The 21,956-nt window shown below is 41.6% G+C and overlaps 1 protein-coding gene across 1 annotated transcript in view; it reads right to left on the minus strand.

Annotated features, from left to right (window-relative positions):
- The window catches only part of slco5a1b (solute carrier organic anion transporter family member 5A1b), a gene marked incomplete at both ends in the record, with an annotated part of 144,107 nt that overhangs the window by 110,697 nt on the left and 11,454 nt on the right, over window positions 1–21,956 (minus strand). Inside the window, one exon of the mRNA XM_083653933.1 lies at window positions 21,091–21,347. Within this exon, the coding sequence (XP_083510059.1) occupies window positions 21,091–21,347 (257 nt within the window). The remainder of the gene's footprint in view (window positions 1–21,090; window positions 21,348–21,956) is intronic.

A 21,956-nucleotide genomic window follows, 5' to 3' on the forward strand; every position in this document is an offset into this window, starting at 1 on the left:
GATGCGATCAGCTCGGGTACAGCGACCAGAAGATCAGGGAAAGAGAACAATGACCCACTGAGCATGGCTATAAATACTGCTACGTCATAGCCTCGGCACTGACGACATTATCGGCGTCATATAGGCAAGTGCGTCACGCGGACGTCACGCTGGGATTACACTTGTGCTCGTCACACTAGGATTACATATGATGAGGTCACTAGGATTACGTGTGATGCGCGGCAGCGTGTCTGGTCTTCATCTTGAAACTAGGTCGAGACCACCATAACTGACATGTTTCAAGTACCGGTATGCATACTGCATTGTTTGATGCTACGGCCTACAGACTGCACAACATGAACATTCAAAACTCAGCCACAGAGTCAACATGTTAGACTGGAGACGCTGTCTGGTTTCCATAATGATAACATGAGGAAAATGCACGTCCCGCGCTGGAGAAGTTAACGTTAGTTGGACGTTGTGAAAGTGCATTTCTGTCAGCGGAACAGCGATCATAAAGGCAGTGTGGATTATACCGGACATGTATTGGAAATATTTGGTAAGTCTGCGTGTTGCACAACACTGTATTGTCTGATAGAAGTGCTGACCAGCTGGTTACTGAGCTAACGTTAGCTGCTGCTAAATGCTAACGTTAGTTAGTTACTCGCTAGCTAATCAAACTCCTGCTTTCCAATGAAACACAAACAGCTAAATGTGAGCGGTAGGCTCATGTTACTTGTTTGAAATATGGCTGTTTGGCAGCTGCATGCGACAATTACTGTACTGAAAAACACACCAAATAGCAGGTGGCACGGTCAAACCAGATCTCTATACTGTACTTTTTTCTATATCCACCTTATTTTCGAATGCCACACTGTAAAAAATAATTGTGGGAACAAGGTCCGTTTTAACGTGTCTCATTGTTGCAGCTTGCAACCATTGAGATATAATATGAATGGAGAGTGTCCCTATCTCCTCCCTGTATGGTCTATTGAAGCCAAAATCCTGCCAGATCAGTGAACCAGATTCTGCGCAGTAGCTCCGTTGAGTTAGAACCTCTGTGAGGTCACCGCCCCTCTGAACTTTCTTATGTAGAGCTGCTGTTTCTAGAATGCGCACAGTGCGTTGTGTATTTATACACAGTCTAGCTCTGTAAATATAACACTTTAAGTTGTAATATTTTGTGTCTCGCCAAAAGTAACCAGGAAGAGTCCCACTATGAGATCAGTTTATCAAAATGACGCCTGTACGAAAATCTGATTTTGGTTGTCGGAGATTTCTCCTCCGGGCTGCTGTGCTCTCAGCCCGGACCGGAAGTGGAGGCTCCTCTCGGCCTCACTGGGGAAATTATCCGATCCACTGCTGTGTTGATTAAGCTAGCCAATGTTTCCGTGGCATTTTGATTAACTTTATGATTTAATTCCTTTTGGAGCAAATGTTGGTTTTACAAATCTAACCTTGACGCTTTATGCTACGTTGTTTACTGGTATAGTGTGGGTAGGGCAGCCTGCTGTAACGTTCCATTTAATATAGCTCAGTGGTAACGTTAGCCTAGCTACCTAGTCTCGTCTCTGTTAACTACCGTATATCCTTACAACAGCTAAGAAAGGAGCTTGTGAAGAAGGAACAGCCCCACAGTCAAAGCATTTCTCTGAGATATCCATATAAAAATGTTTGTTGCTTTAATACCAGAAATAAAACCTCTGTTTATGTGACGCTAACGGGTTAGCGATTAGCTCATGGCTGGTGCTTGCGTACTAGGCCCCATCTTATAAAACACATTTCCTGGCAGTTGGACAACCTGGTAAGTTCTGAAAATATGTGTATATTATTGTGTTATTCCAGCTATCGTTATCGGTTGTTAAGTTATAGTAATATTAAGCCGATAAATAATGAAAAACAGCCGACTAGCGAAAGTGGCTAACGCTATTGCTAACGTAGCTGGAGTAACTACTAAAACACATATTTTCTGAACTTACTTCAGTCCCCAACCAACGTTAATTCCTCGCGTGCCTTTCTCAAAACAATGTTCTTTTTATTGCGGTCCATTGATATGTCTGGTAGCCAGCACAGCCACCCCGACCTCCAGGGAGCCACTACCCGTGCTAAGAGCCTCTGTCCCGGGTCCAGCCGCCCAGACCTCCAGGCAGCGTTACATGATGAAAGCACAAAGCAGCACTGTGTCCTGTCTATGTCAAACCAACGCTAGTTCTATACTGTGAAGAGCCTGTCCAGCCAATGACGGCTTGAGACTGGCAGCCACAGCTGTCAATCATCCATTTTTATCCCTTTTTATATGTCAAATAACTACTTAAAAACAAACTGATCAGAAAAATGACCACTTGCACAGGCATTAGCATGATAATGACTATCTAAAATGATACAAACCACCTTTGGAAAAAAATTATCTGACGTATACTGTGATTATTTCGGTTGTAATTTTCCCATCCACTAACATGGGGAGGCGGGCCTTGTGACCTAATACTGGATTCAGCCGTCAGGGCGGCGATCTAACATGCAGCGGCTTCACTAATGGAACCATGGAATGGCGTCCATCTTTATAAGTCGATGCTTGCAACACTGAGTCATGCAGGCTTCTTCTGCAGCCTTTGTACTCGGCTGCAGACCCCAATTATAAACCGGAAGCTGGAGTCCGTTATAAAAGTTATAAATATAGTCACGTTATAAACAACTAACCAACGCTGCGGGTCCGTATGGAAACAGTGTTACTCGAAATGTTTAAAAGTTAAATCAATTTGGTCATTCAGTGGCGTTTTACTGCCATGTAAAGTAACTATTACACTAGCCGTTAGCATTAGCCACAGTAGCCGACTACCCACAATGCATTACGTTATCCCAGCACCCGAACGACACGGCTGTAGAGCAGAATGGCTCTGCTGTAAAATCCTCATAGACGTTTTTTTTGTCAAGTTAAAACAGTGTAAAAATTACACCGGAAGCGGAAGGAGCACACATCAGGCATCATGGCAGCTAGAATTAAGGTGCATAGGACAGTAGGCAGACAGGAAAGGTGGGGAGAGAAAGAGGGGATGACATGTGGCAAAGGACTGTAGGTCAGATTCGAACCCGGGTCGGCCGCGCCAAGGGCCGAGCCTTTGTGGAATGCGTGCTACCAGGTGAGCTACCAGGACGCACTGTACTGTACTTTTTTATCCAAGTACTATTCATACTGGTTTAAATAAATCATTTGATACGATTACCATTCTACCATTCTACGATTACCAATGCTTTTTATCACAGTATGTGTTGTTAACTGACTGTTAGCTATCAAGCTAGCTACCACTGCTAACGTTGTTTTCAATATGCGTCCTTGGTGTGCTGGGATCGGCGCTCCTCAGCGCTCTTCCAGCGCTCTTCCAGCGCTTAACTATCAGAAAAATAAGTTTAGTGGACATCTACTGCCTGCAAGCTACAGACGATAACTTTATCGTTAACACATTGAGTGCCAGTCGTTTTTTCAATACTGTAGGTAAGTTGTGCCAGGTTTTTTTTTGAGGATTCTGGCTCATTTTACAAGAGCCGAGGATTCTTTTCTGTTAAGACTTCGTGAACACCAATCATCTAAAAAGAACTAATAGAATGTGTGCTTTCTCTGTCTAAAAGAGTTAGTTTGCAGAGTTAGTAGTTATGTAGATATTAGCCGTTGAGTACAGCATGGTTTCAGAGATTTTCAGAGAGTTTAGAGATAAATGGATTTTTAGAACCACCTCACGTGCCTGTGATTATGGGTGCCCTTGGGCAAGTCTGTATACTGTATTGTGTGTGTGTGTGTGTGTGTGTGTGTGTGTGTGTGTGTGTGTGTGTGTGTGTGTGTCTCCAAACTCCTCCCTCCGTCTGTGCTGCGGAGGGAGGAGGCTCCGCGGCCGCTCTCGGGCAGTCTGGACTGTAAAACTGGCTCGTTCGTTTCTTGAGGTGTCGGCTGAGAGCTTTGAAGAAGCTTTTGCGATTCTGGTCTTATTTATGCGCAAAGGTACTCGAGTGTGTGTGTGTGTGTGTGCGCGCGCGCGTGTGTGTGTGTGTGTGTGTGTGTGTGTGTGTGTGTGTGTGTGTGTGTGAAATCGAAAGAGTTTTCGCCCAGCTATTTCCTTGAAAATTAAATGGCTTTCTCCCGCGGACTGGCTTTCTCTCTGTCTGGAGAGAACTGTCGCCACTTAGTGGTCGGTAAAATAGATTATACACATTCTCTTCCTCCAATATTGATATAGAAGACGTAAAAGGGGTTGATTGATGTCCCACCGTCAAAAAAAAATAATGTTTATGTAAGACGAGATATCTCGTCTTTGGCACTCAACGTGTTAAAGTGCCAATGGACCAATTTAAAATGTGGTCCAAAAGAAAAGAAAAAGAAAAACATCGGGTTAACCGGTTACACGCTGCCAGAATGTCCAGTGTACAGGTTTAGAAAATGTTGTAACCGCTGACATCCGTAATTTGGTTACCCTGCAGCAGAGTGTGAAATAGACTGCGGTGTTGCATGGCGGAGCGAAGCCAAGCCAGCGACGCGCGCGGGGGGAATGCAATTTCAATCAGCTTCACCCCCCCCCCCTCCCGCTATACTGTTTAATGCAGACCTGGGCAAAAGGCGGCCCGCGGGCCACATGCGGCCCGCGAGCGCCCCCTGTGTGGCCCGCGCTGGAATTGCAACAATTTATTTTTTTTATTTTTTTTACAGTGCACCTGAATGCAACATGCAAGGTACCCGCTGAATAAGTGTCCAAATGTTCATGTCATTCTGGCCAATACTCCACTTCTGTTATAACATTTCAGTCTGGTATGGAATATCTTTCAATAATCTTTTTGACTAAAAGGCTAAAAGTAATCTCATGTGTAGAAATGACTGTTCTACATTGTAAAGTAGTAAAAAGTAAAAATGGAAATAATTAACTTGTTGGTTTTGGATTTATTTAGCTTCAAGAGTACATTTTTGTTCGTGTGACCCTCAACACAGGCTTTGAGAATCCCGGGCCACTTACTGATACTTATGCTTAAATTAACACACTCATATTCTGGTTTATTTAAAGAAAAACATTTTGGCTAGTGGAAATTCTAATTGGCTGGTAACTTTAAAATATAGCAGCCATATTGGCAGGTGGTCAAAAAAGTTAATGACATAGGAGTGAGTGAGAAATGATCAAATATTGGTGTTTAAGACTGAATAATGACATCACAACTGTTAATTTAAAATGAGGTATTCCTCCAAACCTGACTTCAAATGCCCCCAAAAAATTTGCGCCGGCGCCGTTCGGCCCCCAACGCTCAGCAAAATCTGGCGCTCTGGTAGCGAGGACATTTTTTTATGGTCCTCTCTATCATCAAAGTTCCTGGGTTACGGCATGACAATATTTGTTCGGCCCCCAGCAACAATCTGGGTTTCTCATGTGGCCCCCCATGAAAAATAATTGCCCACCCCTGGTTTAATGCCTCCTGGCAGGGCCATTACAAGCTGTGCTCTCCCCAACAAAGACACTACATTTCCCACGATGCCATCTGTCTGTTTGCATCAGACACCTGCTGCTCCCGGAGGAACCAACCCATGATTAAAGAGAAAGTGGTGACCTTGAAAGACACGAGCAAAAATGTAAGTGACCAAGACCAACTGTTGGGTGTTTTCCCACACACACACACACACACACACACACACACACACACACACACACACACACACACACACACACACACACACACACACACACACACTTCACCTTTATTACCATATGCAAACACACAGACTAGCGATGCACATTTTAATCAACTAGATTATCAGGCCACTACCCAGCATTCAAATCTAGTTTGCTGGGACCAGTGTTCAATGAACGTGTTCATGTTCATAATTCCCAATTTAAAATTTTGAACTAAGTTCACAGTCGCAAAAAATGAGCAGTTCAGTTAATGTCTTATTATTATCCCCCGAAGTCGATCGGACGAATGGTTCTTGAGATACACCGCTTTTTGTGTAGCCATTAGGTGGCACGATGCCGAATTGCACAGAATTCAGCACTGAACTCTGTCGGGTAGCCAGCAGTGCACTCCCCAAGTTTGAAGTCGATCAGACGAACGGTCCGTGAGATAAACCACTTTTTGTATTGCCAGTAGGTGGCGCTATACCGAATTCCACAAAATCCGGCACTGAACTCCGTCAGGTTCCCCTAAGGCAGAGGTTCTCAAATGTTTTTCAGCCAAGGACCCCTTACAAGTAGGGATGCACGATATATCGGCAATCATATCGGTATCGGCCGATGTTAGTCATTTTTTAACATATCGGTCAAATCGGTATCGGTCAGATGTTGCAATGTTAATATCGGTTATCATTATCAGCCAAATTCTTCACATTGATATGAAATAATGCAGTAAATCTATGATTTATGGGCTTTTCCAAAGGCTTTGCAAATAAAGAAATGCATAACTTTTTCAAATTCAGTGTTAACATGTGTTTTTCAGTATGTACAAAATGTGATGATCATAAAAATGTGGTTTTATGCAGATCATATCGACATCGGTAAATATCGGTTATCGGCCATAACAGCAATGTTAATATCGGTTATCGGCATCGGCCAAAATTTTCATATCGGTGCATCCCTACTTACAAGATAGAAAATTGTTTCCACGGTAACATGCTTGACTTTTAAATTGATGGGTTTGTTAGATTAGAATGTAATCCATCAACCATTTTAGATTTAAAGCATGAAATAAAATATTTTAATTGAACTATGAAGCTTTTGAACACACACAAAAAAAGTTTTTATTTTTATTTTCCTTAAAACTTTTCGCGGACCCCCTGGCAAAGTGCCACGGACCCCTGGGGGTCCCCAGACCCCCATTTGAGAACTACTGCCCTAAGTCATGTCCAAAGTCCATATATATTATATGTGGCCCTCCACACATTATTGGCCAATCAAGCAAATTCAATTTGCATTTTTTCCCCTTCACCTAACGATTCTGTCTGTATCACTGTATTACATCACAGTTACAGTAACATGTTCTGTCTGTATCACTGTATTACATCACAGTTACAGTAACATGTTCTGTCTGTATCACTGTATTACATCACAGTTACAGTAACATGTTCTGTCTGTATCACTGTATTACATCACAGTTACAGTAACATGTTCTGTCTGTATCACTGTATTACATCACAGTTACAGTAACATGTTCTGTCTGTATCACTGTATTACATCACAGTCACAGTAACATGTTCTGTCTGTATCACTGTATTACATCACAGTTACAGTAACATGTTCTGTCTGTATCACTGTATTACATCACAGTTACAGTAACATGTTCTGTCTGTATCACTGTATTACATCACAGTTACAGTAACATGTTCTGTCTGTATCACTGCATTACATCACAGCTACAGTAACATGTTGTGTCTGTATCACTGTATTACAGCACAGTTACAGTAACATGCTCTGTCTGTATCACTGAATTACATCACAGTTACAGTAACATGTTCTGTCTGTATCACTGTATTACATCACAGTTACAGTAACATGTTCTGTCTGTATCACTGTATTACATCACAGTTACAGTAACATGTTCTGTCTGTATCACTGTATTACATCACAGTTACAGTAACATGTTGTGTCTGTATCACTGTATTACATCACAGTTACAGTAACATGTTGTGTCTGTATCACTGTATTACATCACAGTTACAGTAACATGCTCTGTCTGTATCACTGAATTACATCACAGTTACAGTAACATGTTCTGTCTGTATCACTGTATTACATCACAGTTACAGTAACATGCTCTGTCTGTATCACTGTATTACATCACAGTTACAGTAACATGTTGTGTCTGTATCACTGTATTACATCAGTTACAGTAACATGTTCTGTCTGTATCACTGTATTACATCAGTTACAGTAACATGTTCTGTCTGTATCACTGTATTACATCAGTTACAGTAACATGTTCTGTCTGTATCACTGTATTACATCAGTTACAGTAACATGTTCTGTCTGTATCACTGTATTACATCAGTTACAGTAACATGTTGTGTCTGTATCACTGTATTACATCACAGTTACAGTAACATGTTCTGTCTGTATCACTGTATTACATCAGTTACAGTAACATGTTCTGTCTGTATCACTGTATTACATCAGTTACAGTAACATGTTCTGTCTGTATCACTGTATTACATCAGTTACAGTAACATGTTCTGTCTGTATCACTATATTACATCACAGAGACAGTAACATGTTCTGTCTGTATCACTGTATTACATCACAGTTACAGTAACATGTATTACATCACAGTTACAGTAACATGTTCTGTCTGTATCACTGTATTACATCACAGTTACAGTAACATGTTCTGTCTGTATCACTGTATTACATCACAGTTACAGTAACATGTTCTGTCTGTATCACTGTATTACATCACAGTTACAGTAACATGTTCTGTCTGTATCACTGTATTACATCACAGTTACAGTAACATGTTCTGTCTGTATCACTGTATTACATCACAGTTACAGTAACATGTTCTGTCTGTATCACTGTATTACATCACAGTTACAGTAACATGTTCTGTCTGTATCACTGTATTACAGCACAGTTACAGTAACATGTTCTGTCTGTATCACTGTATTACATCACAGTTACAGTAACATGTTCTGTCTGTATCACTGTATTACATCACAGTTACAGTAACATGTTCTGTCTGTATCACTGTATTACAGCACAGTTACAGTAACATGCTCTGTCTGTATCACTGTATTACATCACAGTTACAGTAACATGTTCTGTCTGTATCACTGTATTACATCACAGTTACAGTAACATGTTCTGTCTGTATCACTGCATTACATCACAGTTACAGTAACATGTTCTGTCTGTATCACTGTATTACATCACAGTTACAGTAACATGTTCTGTCTGTATCACTGTATTACATCACAGTTACAGTAACATGCTCTGTCTGTATCACTGTATTACATCACAGTTACAGTAACATGTTCTGTCTGTATCACTGTATTACATCACAGTTACAGTAACATGTTCTGTCTGTATCACTGTATTACATCACAGTTACAGTAACATGTTCTGTCTGTATCACTGTATTACATCACAGTTACAGTAACATGCTCTGTCTGTATCACTGTATTACAGCACAGTTACAGTAACATGTTCTGTCTGTATCACTGTATTACAGCACAGTTACAGTAACATGTTCTGTCTGTATCACTGTATTACATCACAGTTACAGTAACATGTTCTGTCTGTATCACTGTATTACATCACAGTTACAGTAACATGTTATGTCTGTATCACTGTATTACAGCACAGTTACAGTAACATGTTCTGTCTGTATCGCTGTATTACATCACAGTTACAGTAACATATTATGTCTGTATCACTGTATTACATCACAGCTACAGTAACATGTTCTGTCTGTATCACTGTATTACATCACAGTTACAGTAACATGCTCTGTCTGTATCACTGTATTACATCACAGTTACAGTAACATGCTCTGTCTGTATCATCAGTTACAGTAACATGTTCTGTCTGTATCACTGTATTACAGCACAGTTACAGTAACATGCTCTGTCTGTATCATCAGTTACAGTAACATGTTCTGTCTGTATCACTGTATTACATCACAGTTACAGTAACATGCTCTGTCTGTATCACTGTATTACATCACAGTTACAGTAACATGCTCTGTCTGTATCATCAGTTACAGTAACATGTTCTGTCTGTATCACTGTATTACATCACAGTTACAGTAACATGCTCTGTCTGTATCATCAGTTACAGTAACATGTTCTGTCTGTATCACTGTATTACATCACAGTTACAGTAACATGCTCTGTCTGTATCATCAGTTACAGTAACATGTTCTGTCTGTATCACTGTATTACATCACAGTTACAGTAACATGCTCTGTCTGTATCATCAGTTACAGTAACATGTTCTGTCTGTATCACTGTATTACAGCACAGTTACAGTAACATGCTCTGTCTGTATCATCAGTTACAGTAACATGATCTGTCTGTATCACTGTATTACATCACAGTTACAGTAACATGCTCTGTCTGTATCACTGTATTACATCACAGTTACAGTAACACGTTCTGTCTGTATCACTGTATTACATCACAGTTACAGTAACATGCTCTGTCTGTATCACTGTATTACATCACAGTTACAGTAACATGTTCTGTCTGTATCACTGTATTACATCACAGTTACAGTAACATGTTCTGTCTGTATCACTGTATTACATCACAGTTACAGTAACATGCTCTGTCTGTATCACTGTATTACATCACAGTTACAGTAACATGTTGTGTCTGTATCACTGTATTACATCACAGTTACAGTAACATGTTCTGTCTGTATCACTGTATTACATCACAGTTACAGTAACATGTTCTGTCTGTATCACTGTATTACATCACAGTTACAGCAACATGCTCTGTCTGTATCACTGTATTACATCACAGTTACAGTAACATGTTCTGTCTGTATCACTGTATTACATCACAGTTACAGTAACATGTTCTGTCTGTATCACTGTATTACATCACAGTTACAGTAACATGCTCTGTCTGTATCACTGTATTACATCACAGCTACTAGGGGTGCCGCAAAATAATCGATTAATCGATTAGTCGTCGACACACTCACTAGTCGGAGTGAAAATTACTAATCGACAATTATTTTACTATTTTATTTTTATTTTTTGCGTCTTTCACCGTCAGTCATCCATGCGCTAGTAGAATTCCCAGGGTCACTGAAGGCAACTGCCCCTCCGCCCCCCTCCCCGCACACGGAGGACAGGAGTTGATAAGTACACAAAGGAGGAGCAACAATGGCCACGCGACAGAAAACTAGCAAAGTTTGGCAATACTTTGATGAAGAAAGAGACAACAAGGTTGTGTGTCGGCTATGTTCTCTCAAGCTTGCATATAACCACTCTACCACTGCAATGAGGACCCACCTTCAGAACAAGCATCTCGACGTAAACTTGCGTGGAGGAGATGATGCGGATAGTAGCAGGCAGACCAGTATCACAGCTTTTACTGCAGAACCCCGCAGACGATGTGACCCTCGCCGGTCCGAAACGATCACACAACTCCTCGCTGAGATGACTGCCCGCGATATGCTACCACTGTGCTTTGTCGAGGGCGAAGGCTTTCGCAAGTTGATGAACTTTGTCGAGCCCGCATACACCGTGCCGGGGCGCACCTTGATAACATCCAGAGTGGAGGTGAGCCATGGCAAAATGACTGAGTACATTAAACAGCAGTTAGAGGAGGCACAGTGTGTGGCAATAACGTCAGACATCTGGACGTCCATTGCAACAGAAGCATACGTGACAATAACCTGTCATTTCATCAACGAACGTGGACAGCTCTGTAGCTGTGTTCTACAAACCCGCCCCATGGAGGACAGGCATAGCGGTGAAAATCTGGCAGCACACCTGCGAGAAGCAGTCAGTGACTGGAAACTGGAAGAGAAAGTCGTTGCCTGTGTGCACGATAATGCAAATAAATACATGTAATAATTGCATGTTGAATGTTTTGACATAGATTAAATTATGGTCAATTTAGATGGCGTCCTGATTATTATTATTATAAAAAAAAAATTTTATTAACTCATTGAATGCCATGGACGTCCTTCGACGTCCAATTAAATAGTGACGTAGAATGCCACGGACGTCCTTCGACGTCCAATGCGTTTTTTGACGGTGGGACGTCGATCAAAGCCTTCCGCAGCTCCTGTACAACTATAGTAGCTATTGGAGGTGTATAACCTATTTTACGGACTCATTAGGTGGCGACAGTGCTTGCTCGGTGCAGTCCAGATTAGAGACAGGTCCGAGAAACAGCCTAAAAGCCGTGGATCAAAGACAACCCGATGCATGCTCCCAGAGCCATTTGCTCTGTCGCGGGAGCTGACATTGGCTCCGAACAGGAGTCAATCCGCGCTCACAACTGAGCCCCTCTGTCCCTGTCTGTCTGTCTGTCTGTCTGTATAGTTTCTCCACCCGATTAGCAGACAGGAAAGCAGCCCCTGACGCCAAACCATTCAGCAATCCGGGTTGGCTCTTCCCTGCTGTGGCGCTGAGAGCCGACAGCAGCACACAAATGCAGCACTCCGAAAATATAATGGTTGCGTGAGGCTGTGTGCAGTGTGGGGAGGAGTTTAGGGGGGGAGGGGGGGAGGGGGGTGGTGCACGCAGGGCATCACACAACAACTACGTCACTACATCAGAAAATATTATCTTCAGACTCAGTGAATGTGCTTGAAATGCTGCATTTCACAAAAGGCGGATTATCTCAGCTAATAATTTGAAAAGCCTGAAAACGCTGAAAACAACCTATCTTCTCCGGCTCATAACTAAAGAACGGAAAATGGTATCAATAAACTTTTTTTTGCTGATGATACAATAGAGCCAGCTCGTTCTTGTGCGTGTTCGGTGTTTACATAGTAATATCACACAATATTCTGTGGGCCTCGAGAAATCACTGAAAACGCTCTGAAAACTCTGGCACTGGGAGCATCCGTTCTCCAAAAGTGGCTGGCACTGAATGAGTTACCGTAAATTCCGGACTATAAGCCGCGGCTTTTTTCCCGTTTTTTGGCCCCTGCGGCTTATATAACGGTGCGTCTTATCTATGGATTTTTTCAGAAAAAAAAAAAAAATACAAATAAAATCTCTCTTTTTTAGCACTCTTTCTAACTATAAATCCACTTCTGTTTTAATTTCCTCTCTTGCCCTCTTTTCACCACACCGCGGACACTGTGTGCACTGTAAAAATAAACAACGGTGGTGTTGTGTTATGTTGTTTTGTTGAAATGTTGTAATACGGTAAATGGGAGCTTCCTCAAACAGCCATCTCTTCCCGACAATCCCCTCTGTGCGTGACCACTTACATATGGTAATTACGGTAAGCAAACGGCCACTCGGGCAACAACTCCCTCCCCCGACTACCAGGAGAAAATCACAAACTTCGGCGAATTCACACAAAGGAAGACCAAGGAATATTCACAACAAGACGAGCAGTAGAAGCAACACTCTCACTTACCATGGGGAAGGTACGCAGAAATTCACACGAGGCAGCTTTCAAGTTGAAAGCAGTCAATCTCGCATTAAAAGAGAGCAGCCGCCGATCAAACAGAGCAGCCGCGCGTAACCTGGGCAAAAGGGACTGTCCGTCCGGGGGAGAACTACTGAACAACTCCCTCCCGACTATCAGGAGAAAATCACAAACTTCGGCGAATTCACACAAAGGAAGATCACGGAATATTATAGGAGTGTGAAAACATCCACAATTACCAACGGGTTCCAAAACGCTGGACTGCTGCGGGATGAAGAGGATGACGCCACGGGGACTGCCCCCTAGTCCGATACCTCACGAGTCCGATACCTCACGAGTCCGACACCTCATGGTTTTGGGTTAGGGTCTGGGGGAGGTTAGGTTTAGGCGTGGGGGTGGGAGAGGTTAGGTTTTGGGTTAGGGTCTGGGGGATGTTAGGTTTAGGCGTGGGGGTGGGAGAGGTTAGGTTTTGGGTTAGGGTCTGGGGGAAGTTAGCCTCTTTTTTCGGACTCGTGAGGTGTCGGACTCGTGAGGTATCGGACTCGTGCCATGGCACCTGAAGGAGAGAGGAGAGTGGTTGACGAAGCCACCCTGAACCTGTTCGTTTCCGACACTGAAGATGAGGACTTTGGTGGTTTCAGTACGCAGGAAGAAGAGGAAGACGAGGATTAGTGACTTGACTTCTCTGGTTACAGGTTTGCTGCACATATACGGTAGCCTATTGTTGTGTGATTTTGTCTGGGGATTAGTGACCTGACTTTTGTTTTGTTTTGTTGAAATGTTAATAAATGGGAGCTTCCCCAAACAGCGATCTCTTTCCCGACATTCCTCTCTGTGCACGAACCCTTTCATATGGTAATTAAACATCAAAACACCCGCGGCTTATAGTCCGGTGCGGCTTATAGAAGAAAAAAATAGTCAATTTTGGTCCCGCGGCTTATAGACCGGTGCGTCTTATAGTCCGGAATTTACGGTAATTTAAATTTAAAAAAAAAAAAAAAAAAAAAATTAATTTTTTTTTTTTTTTTTTTTTGCTTATAGACTAATCGACTAATCGTCTTCAGAATTTAAGGGTAATCGACAGGAAAACTAATCGATAAAGGCATCCCTAACAGCTACAGTAACATGTTCTGTCTGTATCACTGTATTACATCACAGTTACAGTAACATGTTCTGTCTGTATCACTGTATTACATCACAGTTACAGTAACATGTTCTGTCTGTATCACTGTATTACATCACAGTTACAGTAACATGTTCTGTCTGTATCACTGTATTACATCACAGTTACAGTAACATGCTGTTAACAGTAAACCAACACAGCTGTCAGCACTGCCCCGCCCCCGACCCAAACCACCAATCAGCATGAATTAAATGTGTTGATAAACGTAACCATGGCTACGGGCGCACCAGGCCAACCAGGGTGACCTTCTGGTCCAGGTTAATGATTAGGAGAGCTGAGTCCCTCAGAGTCTGCTGACGACAGGAGGTCAAACAGTCTGTGATTCTACTCAAAGCTTGCTTCTCCTCACAGGGGAAACCTGCCCGGCAGACAATAAAAAGCCATCATGACAAACGCAATACAAACATCAGTTGATGAGAGCAGACAGAGAGTCAATAGCTCAACACAGTACAACAGTCATTCATGAGTGGAAAATGTCTTTTGTATATGCATGCAAAAATCTGCTCTGCTGTGCAAATTAAATCAGTCTCTCAATAATATTGAAATCAAGCAGTGGCTAGCTGCTTCAATGCAAATTAATATTTAATGTGGTGGTTTTAGAAAATATCTAATACAGTATTATATTACAGTATTATCTATATTAAGATTGGAATTCACTCTGTAAATAAAAGTGTTGTAAATATGTGCAGGGTAGATGCGGGTAGACGGCGTATACCCACTTATTTTTCAGACGGCTTTGCCTCTACCCCGTGGATGTATTAAAATAACTTTTGGGCCGATTTTTTTTGAAATATCGTGATATTTGGGAAATAGCACAATTTTGAACATTTGCTTTTCAGAGGCTGCAGCAGGCTCAGTTTTAAAGCCAGAGTGAAGTTTCTGGTATCATATGAAACTTGAAGACCTGAGGAATCGATTTGTACCAACCATGTCATGCTAGCTTGTCAGGAGGCATGTTGGCAGGTGTGTGTGTGTGTGTGTGTGTGTGTGCGTGTGTGTGTGTGTGTGTGTGTGTGTGTGTGTGCGTGTGTGAGTGTGTGCGTGTGCGTGTGCGTGTGCGTGCATGTTTGTTTTGAACCAGCTAGTAGCCTTATATTGTTATTTAGCCTTTCTGCTGCTATTTCCCGGTTAAATCAGCTCATTGTATTTGATGGTGCATCCCTAGAAAATTTGGCTGAGGAAACAGTGGATGGATAAATCCAGAAGGAGGCGGTAATGCAACATAAAGGATGCAAACTAGGGGTGTCAAAAATAATCGATTATAAGTAGGGATGGGAATCGAGAACCGGTTCTTGTTGAGAACCGGGTCCCAGTGGATCGATTCCTTGGAATCGTTAGCCAACGTCCTGAACGATTCCACTATCGATTCCATGCGCGATGACGTCACACGCTGCGACACGCACGCAACGCAGCCTTGTTTTGTTTCCAGCCACCATGGCGTCTAGGCAGAAGCAAAACGATGACCACAGTGCCACTTGCAATGCTTGCAAAACCTCTATTTCGTCAAAGGGGGGAAATACTAGCAATATGCAGAAACATTTGTCCACACAGCATGCAATAATTTTGGAGGAATGTCACGTTTTTGATGTGCTACGGAGTGACGATAATAACAGCTAACAGCAGCGCGGCTAACGTTAGCGCGTCATCTGTTAATATGGAGAGTAAACTCCTCCAGACCCTGAATTGTGTAAACCAGATTTCACCAATACTCCATTTCCATCCATTTAATTTAGAGGATGATGACGTTCAGAGTCAGACTGGTTCAGGGGCTGGTAGTCGCTTTGGGTCAGACTCTGACAGAGGATGCAGCGAGTACTTCTTGTGCAGCTCTAGCCCCTCCATTCACCCAGACCCAGGCAGGGAAGAGTAAAATGACCGAGGCGAGGGTAAACGAATGTCCCCGAGCAGTGACCAAGTTTGTCTGACATGCCAGCTAAAGTAAAATGTCCAAAGTTGCATGTTGTCATTTTAACCACTAGTTCTGTTTCATTCATTCCCACTATATATTTTCTATAGGGAGATGACAAAGATGCTCAACCCAAAATACAAACCCCCAAACAAAGCCAGTTTAACAGACACACTGATCCCTGCTTGGTATGGGATTGAAAAGAGCAATCTGATATCAGAGCTGAATAATAATACATAATTATAATAATAATAATCTAAAAGAAAATTAATGTTAATAAACCCGTTTGTACTCTTTTTTTTTTTTCCTTGCCCAATGAGAATCGATAAGAGAATCGATAAGGAATCGGATCGATAAGCAGAATCGAAAATGGAATCGGAATCGCTAAAATCTTATCAATTCCCATCCCTAATTATAAGATGCATCGCGATGCGGACGTCGACGATTCTGCATCGTTTCACAAATGTAAAAAATAGCTTATTACATTATTATATTATTTATATTTTCTGCGAAACGGAAGGTGAGATCGTGATGCCTATAATGTATGTATGTATGTATGAACCCATGAGTCTCTACGAGTTACGGTTGCGGAGATACTGTACGTGCATGCAGGGCTACCTGGTGGCTAACTCTTGTAACAGAGGGCAGCATTTGTATTAATAAAAGATAATGGAAGTAAATGCATTTGTTTATTTTAATTATGGATCATAACACAATGCAATTCCAAATGCACTTTATTTAAAAGTAGCCACACAGTGAGAAAAAATAAAGTGGGAAAAAAAATATAATGTATTGGGAAAAAAGTGATCCATCGATTCAAGATGCATCGAGATGCATTGATAATCGTTTTATAATTGAATCGTGTGGCTTTGACTTACAACTGAACATTTAGCCCACTTTGTAGAAAAGACCAAGATCATCTAAAAATTTATGATTTTTGGTTCATAGTCTTTAACCAACATGAAAAAGAAACGTGATAAGATCATGGCTCGGAATCCTACCTGAATTTTATTTTTTTATTTTTACCATATCGTCCACCACACTCTCTCCATCTCTCTCTCTCTCTCTCTCTCTCCCTCTCTCTCTCTCTCTCTATCTCTCTCTCTCTCTCTCTCTCTCTCCCTCTCTCTCTCTCTCTCTCTCTCTCTCTCTCTCTCTCTCTCTCTCTCTCTCTCTCTCTCTCTCTCGAGCACGAAGCACATCTGAGTTTAGTGGCCTCACCCTCCACTACAATTGAGGCAAACATGAATATTGATTTTAAATGTAAATGATACTATATGGTGCTCCCTATACTGTCGCCACAGTTCACTCTCTCAATAGTAATCTCTCTGTTATACAGATATTACAGCAAAACTATAAGTCCTATAGGAATAACACATAGTGATGAAAATACAATAAAAACATACAATAGGGCCACTTATAAACTCTATTGAGAAGCTCAGACTCACTGTAAGACGCTGTAGTTATAATACTGTACAACAATGATTTTTTGCAGTGTTATACGATTACTATAGGATGTAAAACACAATTTAAAAGTATGATAAAGCTGCTAAAGTGACATAACGACATTATCATTGGGAACATTACAGTTTAAATACTACAGGAATATGATAGGAATATAATTATACTATAAGAGATTAAAATATACCATCAAATACCATAAAGTAGCTATACGTTTACTACTGAGTGTCACAGACACGTTAGACATATCAACAGATATTGTTAGTGAGTTTGTTTTTGAATGATGATGCATCAATATTCAGTATCACAGCTGATGTAATACTGAATATTGATATTATTATAATATTGAGCATGTCAGTGAAGCTACTAGATGTTCATCCTCCTGCCAGTCTGTCTTGTGCTGCCATACTGTTGACTCTCTCTGTTAGCTCTTATGTAAGCACAAGTCAATATACAATACAGTATTATCTATATCAGCTATTTATAGCTTCTGTGCATGAGAGAAATTAATGCACATTTACCATCAATACTGGCCTGTGTTAGGATTAGGGATGCACCGATATGAAAATGTTGGCCGATGCCGATAACCGATATTAACATTGCTGTTATGGCCGATAACCGATGTTTACCGATGTCGATATGATCTGTATAAAACCACATTTCTATCATCATCACATTTTGTACATACTGAAAAACACATGTAAACACTGAATTTGAAAAAGTAATTAGGGATGCACCGATATGAAAATTTTGGCCGATGCCGATAACCGATATTAACATTGCTGTTATGGCCGATAACCGATATTTACCGATGTCGATATGATCTGTATAAAACCACATTTTTATGATCATCACATTTTGTACATACTGAAAAACACAAAAGTTATGCATTTCTTTATTTGCAAAGCCTTTGGAAAAGCCCATAAATCATAGATTTACTGCATTATTTCATATCAATGTGAAGAATTTGGCTGATAATGATAACCGATATTAACATTGCAACATCTGACCGATACCGATATGACCGATATGTTAAAAAATGACTAACATCGGCCGATACCGATATGATTGCCGATATATCGTGCATCCCTAAAAGTAATACATTTCTTTATTTCCAAAACTTTTGGAAAAGCCCATAAATCATAGATTTACTGCATTATTTAATCTCAATGTGAAGAATTTGGCTGATACCGATAACCGATATTAACATTGCAACATCGGACCGATACCGATATGTTAAAAAATTACTAACATCGGCCGATACCGATATGATTGCCGATATATCGTGCATCCCTAGTTAGGATGACAATACAAGGGGAATTGGAGAGGATGTGAGGTCGTTTTCCACTCATCCTGCACTGATGCTGTCACTGATGGATGCTGCCTCCTTGTTTACAGTGTAAACACATCTCAAACCTCTTTCTTCATTTGGATTTTGTGTGTATATTTTATGTATTTATTTTGTATAATTATTTATTCACGTTTTTCCTCGTTTATTGCGTTATTTATTCTATTGTTTTGTTTTATTGTTTTTGTATGCTCCTATTACATCATTGTAGGCTATATTACATTAGGCCATGTCCCTAGATATCTGTCAATCAAAACGTTCTATTACAGATATCTGCAAATCAAAATATTCTGACTACAATTAAATGTAGGCCTTCCTAACAGAATAATGCATCTTGTGTCAGTGAGTCTGCACTAGGGCTGCACGATATATCGTTTACACATCGTCATCGCAATGTGCGCATGCGCGATAGTCACACCGCAGGACGTGCGATGTCAAAAGCAAATTAACTCGTCATGTTGCTTGATAAACTCTCACTTTAGGGGTAGCCTACTGAGTGAAATGAGGTTCTCTCAAAGGAGAGAGACGCCCCGCTACTGTACTCACTCATTTAGTGCTTAGCTTCAACACAACAAACATGCACAGAGACCTAAATTGAATTATTTTTGCTTATGTTGCGTTGCTGACAGTAGCCCGTCTGTAAACGATGTGATTGCGGAGGCGGACTTGTCCACAGTTTGCAGCACACTCGCATACAGCAGGCTGGCTGCTGTAACTCAACATGTCCGTGGAGTGGAGATAGGCTATTTACTCTTGAAACACCAAAAAGCAAGACCGCAACTTATAATGACACGAAGGCTAAAGTGATTACTGAGAAGTTGTCCGTGTATCACTGCGGCTGTCTCTCCCCCTCAGTCTCTGATATTGCATCACATGATAGCAGTAACGTTACGGTAGAGTTAATCATAGACATAGCGACTTATTTACACAAAACATGTCAGTGAAAATAAAAAGAGAAGAGACATATCTGGGCAATTAAATGTATATTTATTACTTTTCACGAATGAATTGTTTGTCACCGGTCGGCTGCATGTGAATCCTCGTCTCTCTGTACTGCCAGCCTTGCGCTCAAAAACCGGAACTCCGCAGATGCGGAGTGTACCACTTGGTCGTTTCTGGAGGGGGTTTCCGGGGGGTCAGACCAAGTGTGTAAAGTGGCAGGGGTGTTTCATTGTTGATTTATTGAAACGTTAGAAGAACGAAAGAAGTTGAAAGCAGTGATTATAATCAATGAAATCTAATGTTTTTCTGCAAATAGCATCATTGGGAGGTAGATTCTGGCACTCAATATTAGGGGTGGGCAATATATCAATTGTATATCAATATTGTGATATGAGACTATAATGGTCTTAGATGTTGGATATGGTAATATGGTGATACAGCATATTGTCTTTCCCTGGTTTTAAAGGCTGCATTACACTAAGTGAAGTGTAGGCTAGTGACATTTTAAAGTAGAATGTCATAACTCACTCACTTTTTCATGTATGTAGCCTAAGTCATGGAAATCCATTGGTCAAAATGTGTATGCACCCTGATAGATGACGCTCTGAGGCCTACAGTAGGCGACAGCCCAGTGGTTGAGAAACATTAAAATACCTAATTTCCCCTCCAAAATCAGATGGACTCCTCTACAAAATCATCCCAATCATTCTAGAAGTATTCTTTTCTTTAAAATAGAGCTATTCTGGTAATCTGGTGAAAATCTGTATTTTTTCATATCGCAATATATATCGCAGGGGCGGGGAATATCGCAATGTCAGTTTTTTCCAATATCGTGCAGCCCTAGTCTGCACTAGTGTAGTGATGTGACAGCACCTTCCTATAATATTCCTATGCTATTACTATATTACTATGTAGAGACTTGTGGGTTTGCTATTCTTCTGAAATGCCTTACAGATGCACAGTGCTGGTTTACATAGAGCTGCAGTAACCTGAGCATAGATGAGCTTTGAGCCTGGCTGCCATCCTCCTCCACTAAGAACATATTGACACAGATCAGAAGCTGACAGGAATAGTAGCTACTAGCTTAGGTGTGCGCGTCTTGCAGGCTGCAAAATGGCTCTGTGAGGTTTCTCTCCGCATCAATCAAAGAATCCAAACCGAAGCTGAAGCATCATCTGAGGGACACTCACCGAACCTCCTGTCCGCGGAGGCTGCAGGGCACTGGGAGGCGAGCAGCACGAAGAGCAGGATGCAACGCAAAGGCTCCATGTTTCTTCTCCTCTTGTTGTTGTTGTGTTTGCACTCTTCTCTCTCTCTGAGTGTTAAAAGGCCATGTTGTTTTTCCTCTCCCAGCGGGGTTGGGTTGGTCTTGGTGCCCGGGTCAGAGCTGCCCTGCTCGGTGTGGTGGTGTGGTACAGTACCGGACCGCTCCGAAGCGGAGGAGCTGCTGGATGGATGCGAAGAGAGGAGAGGATACTCGGATACATGCAGGGCGTTCCTGCTGCTGCTGCTGCTGCTGCTGCTGCTGCCGTGAGCTCAGCCCCCACACACCGCGTCAAAACACACGCAATTACACAGAGCACTTCCGCTGTGCACTTTCACAATAAAAGCCTCGCTGATAAAACAGTAGCCTATGTTGACGTTTTTGGCTGTGTTGCTGTCCAGTGTGGTAAATGAAAATACAGTGTTTTGTTCCCAAAATATATATTTCATAGGATATGAAGATATTCAAACAAAACTTGTGAAAAAAATGTCCAGCGTTTTTGGAGAATATTCACATCAGAGACAGGAAGTATAAACACAATTGGAAGTTCTGATTGTGTTTACACTTGCTGTGACGCATAAACCCCAGTCTGACTCATATGTGAGTCAACTAGGTTTGACCAGGTGAGTCAGACTAGTTTGAGTAGTTAGAACAGCCGGCATTTTGAACAGGGAGTCGTGACAGAATGGGTCAAGGGTGTCCACCCGTAATGCCGACCATAGGTTTAGGCGTGGGGCTTGGGAGAGGTTAAGTTTAGGCGTGGAGGAAGGTTAGGTTTAGGCGTGGGGGGAG

Source organism: Poromitra crassiceps (assembly GCF_964638095.1).
Source record: "Poromitra crassiceps genome assembly, chromosome: 17".
Lineage (NCBI taxonomy): Eukaryota > Metazoa > Chordata > Actinopteri > Beryciformes > Melamphaidae > Poromitra > Poromitra crassiceps.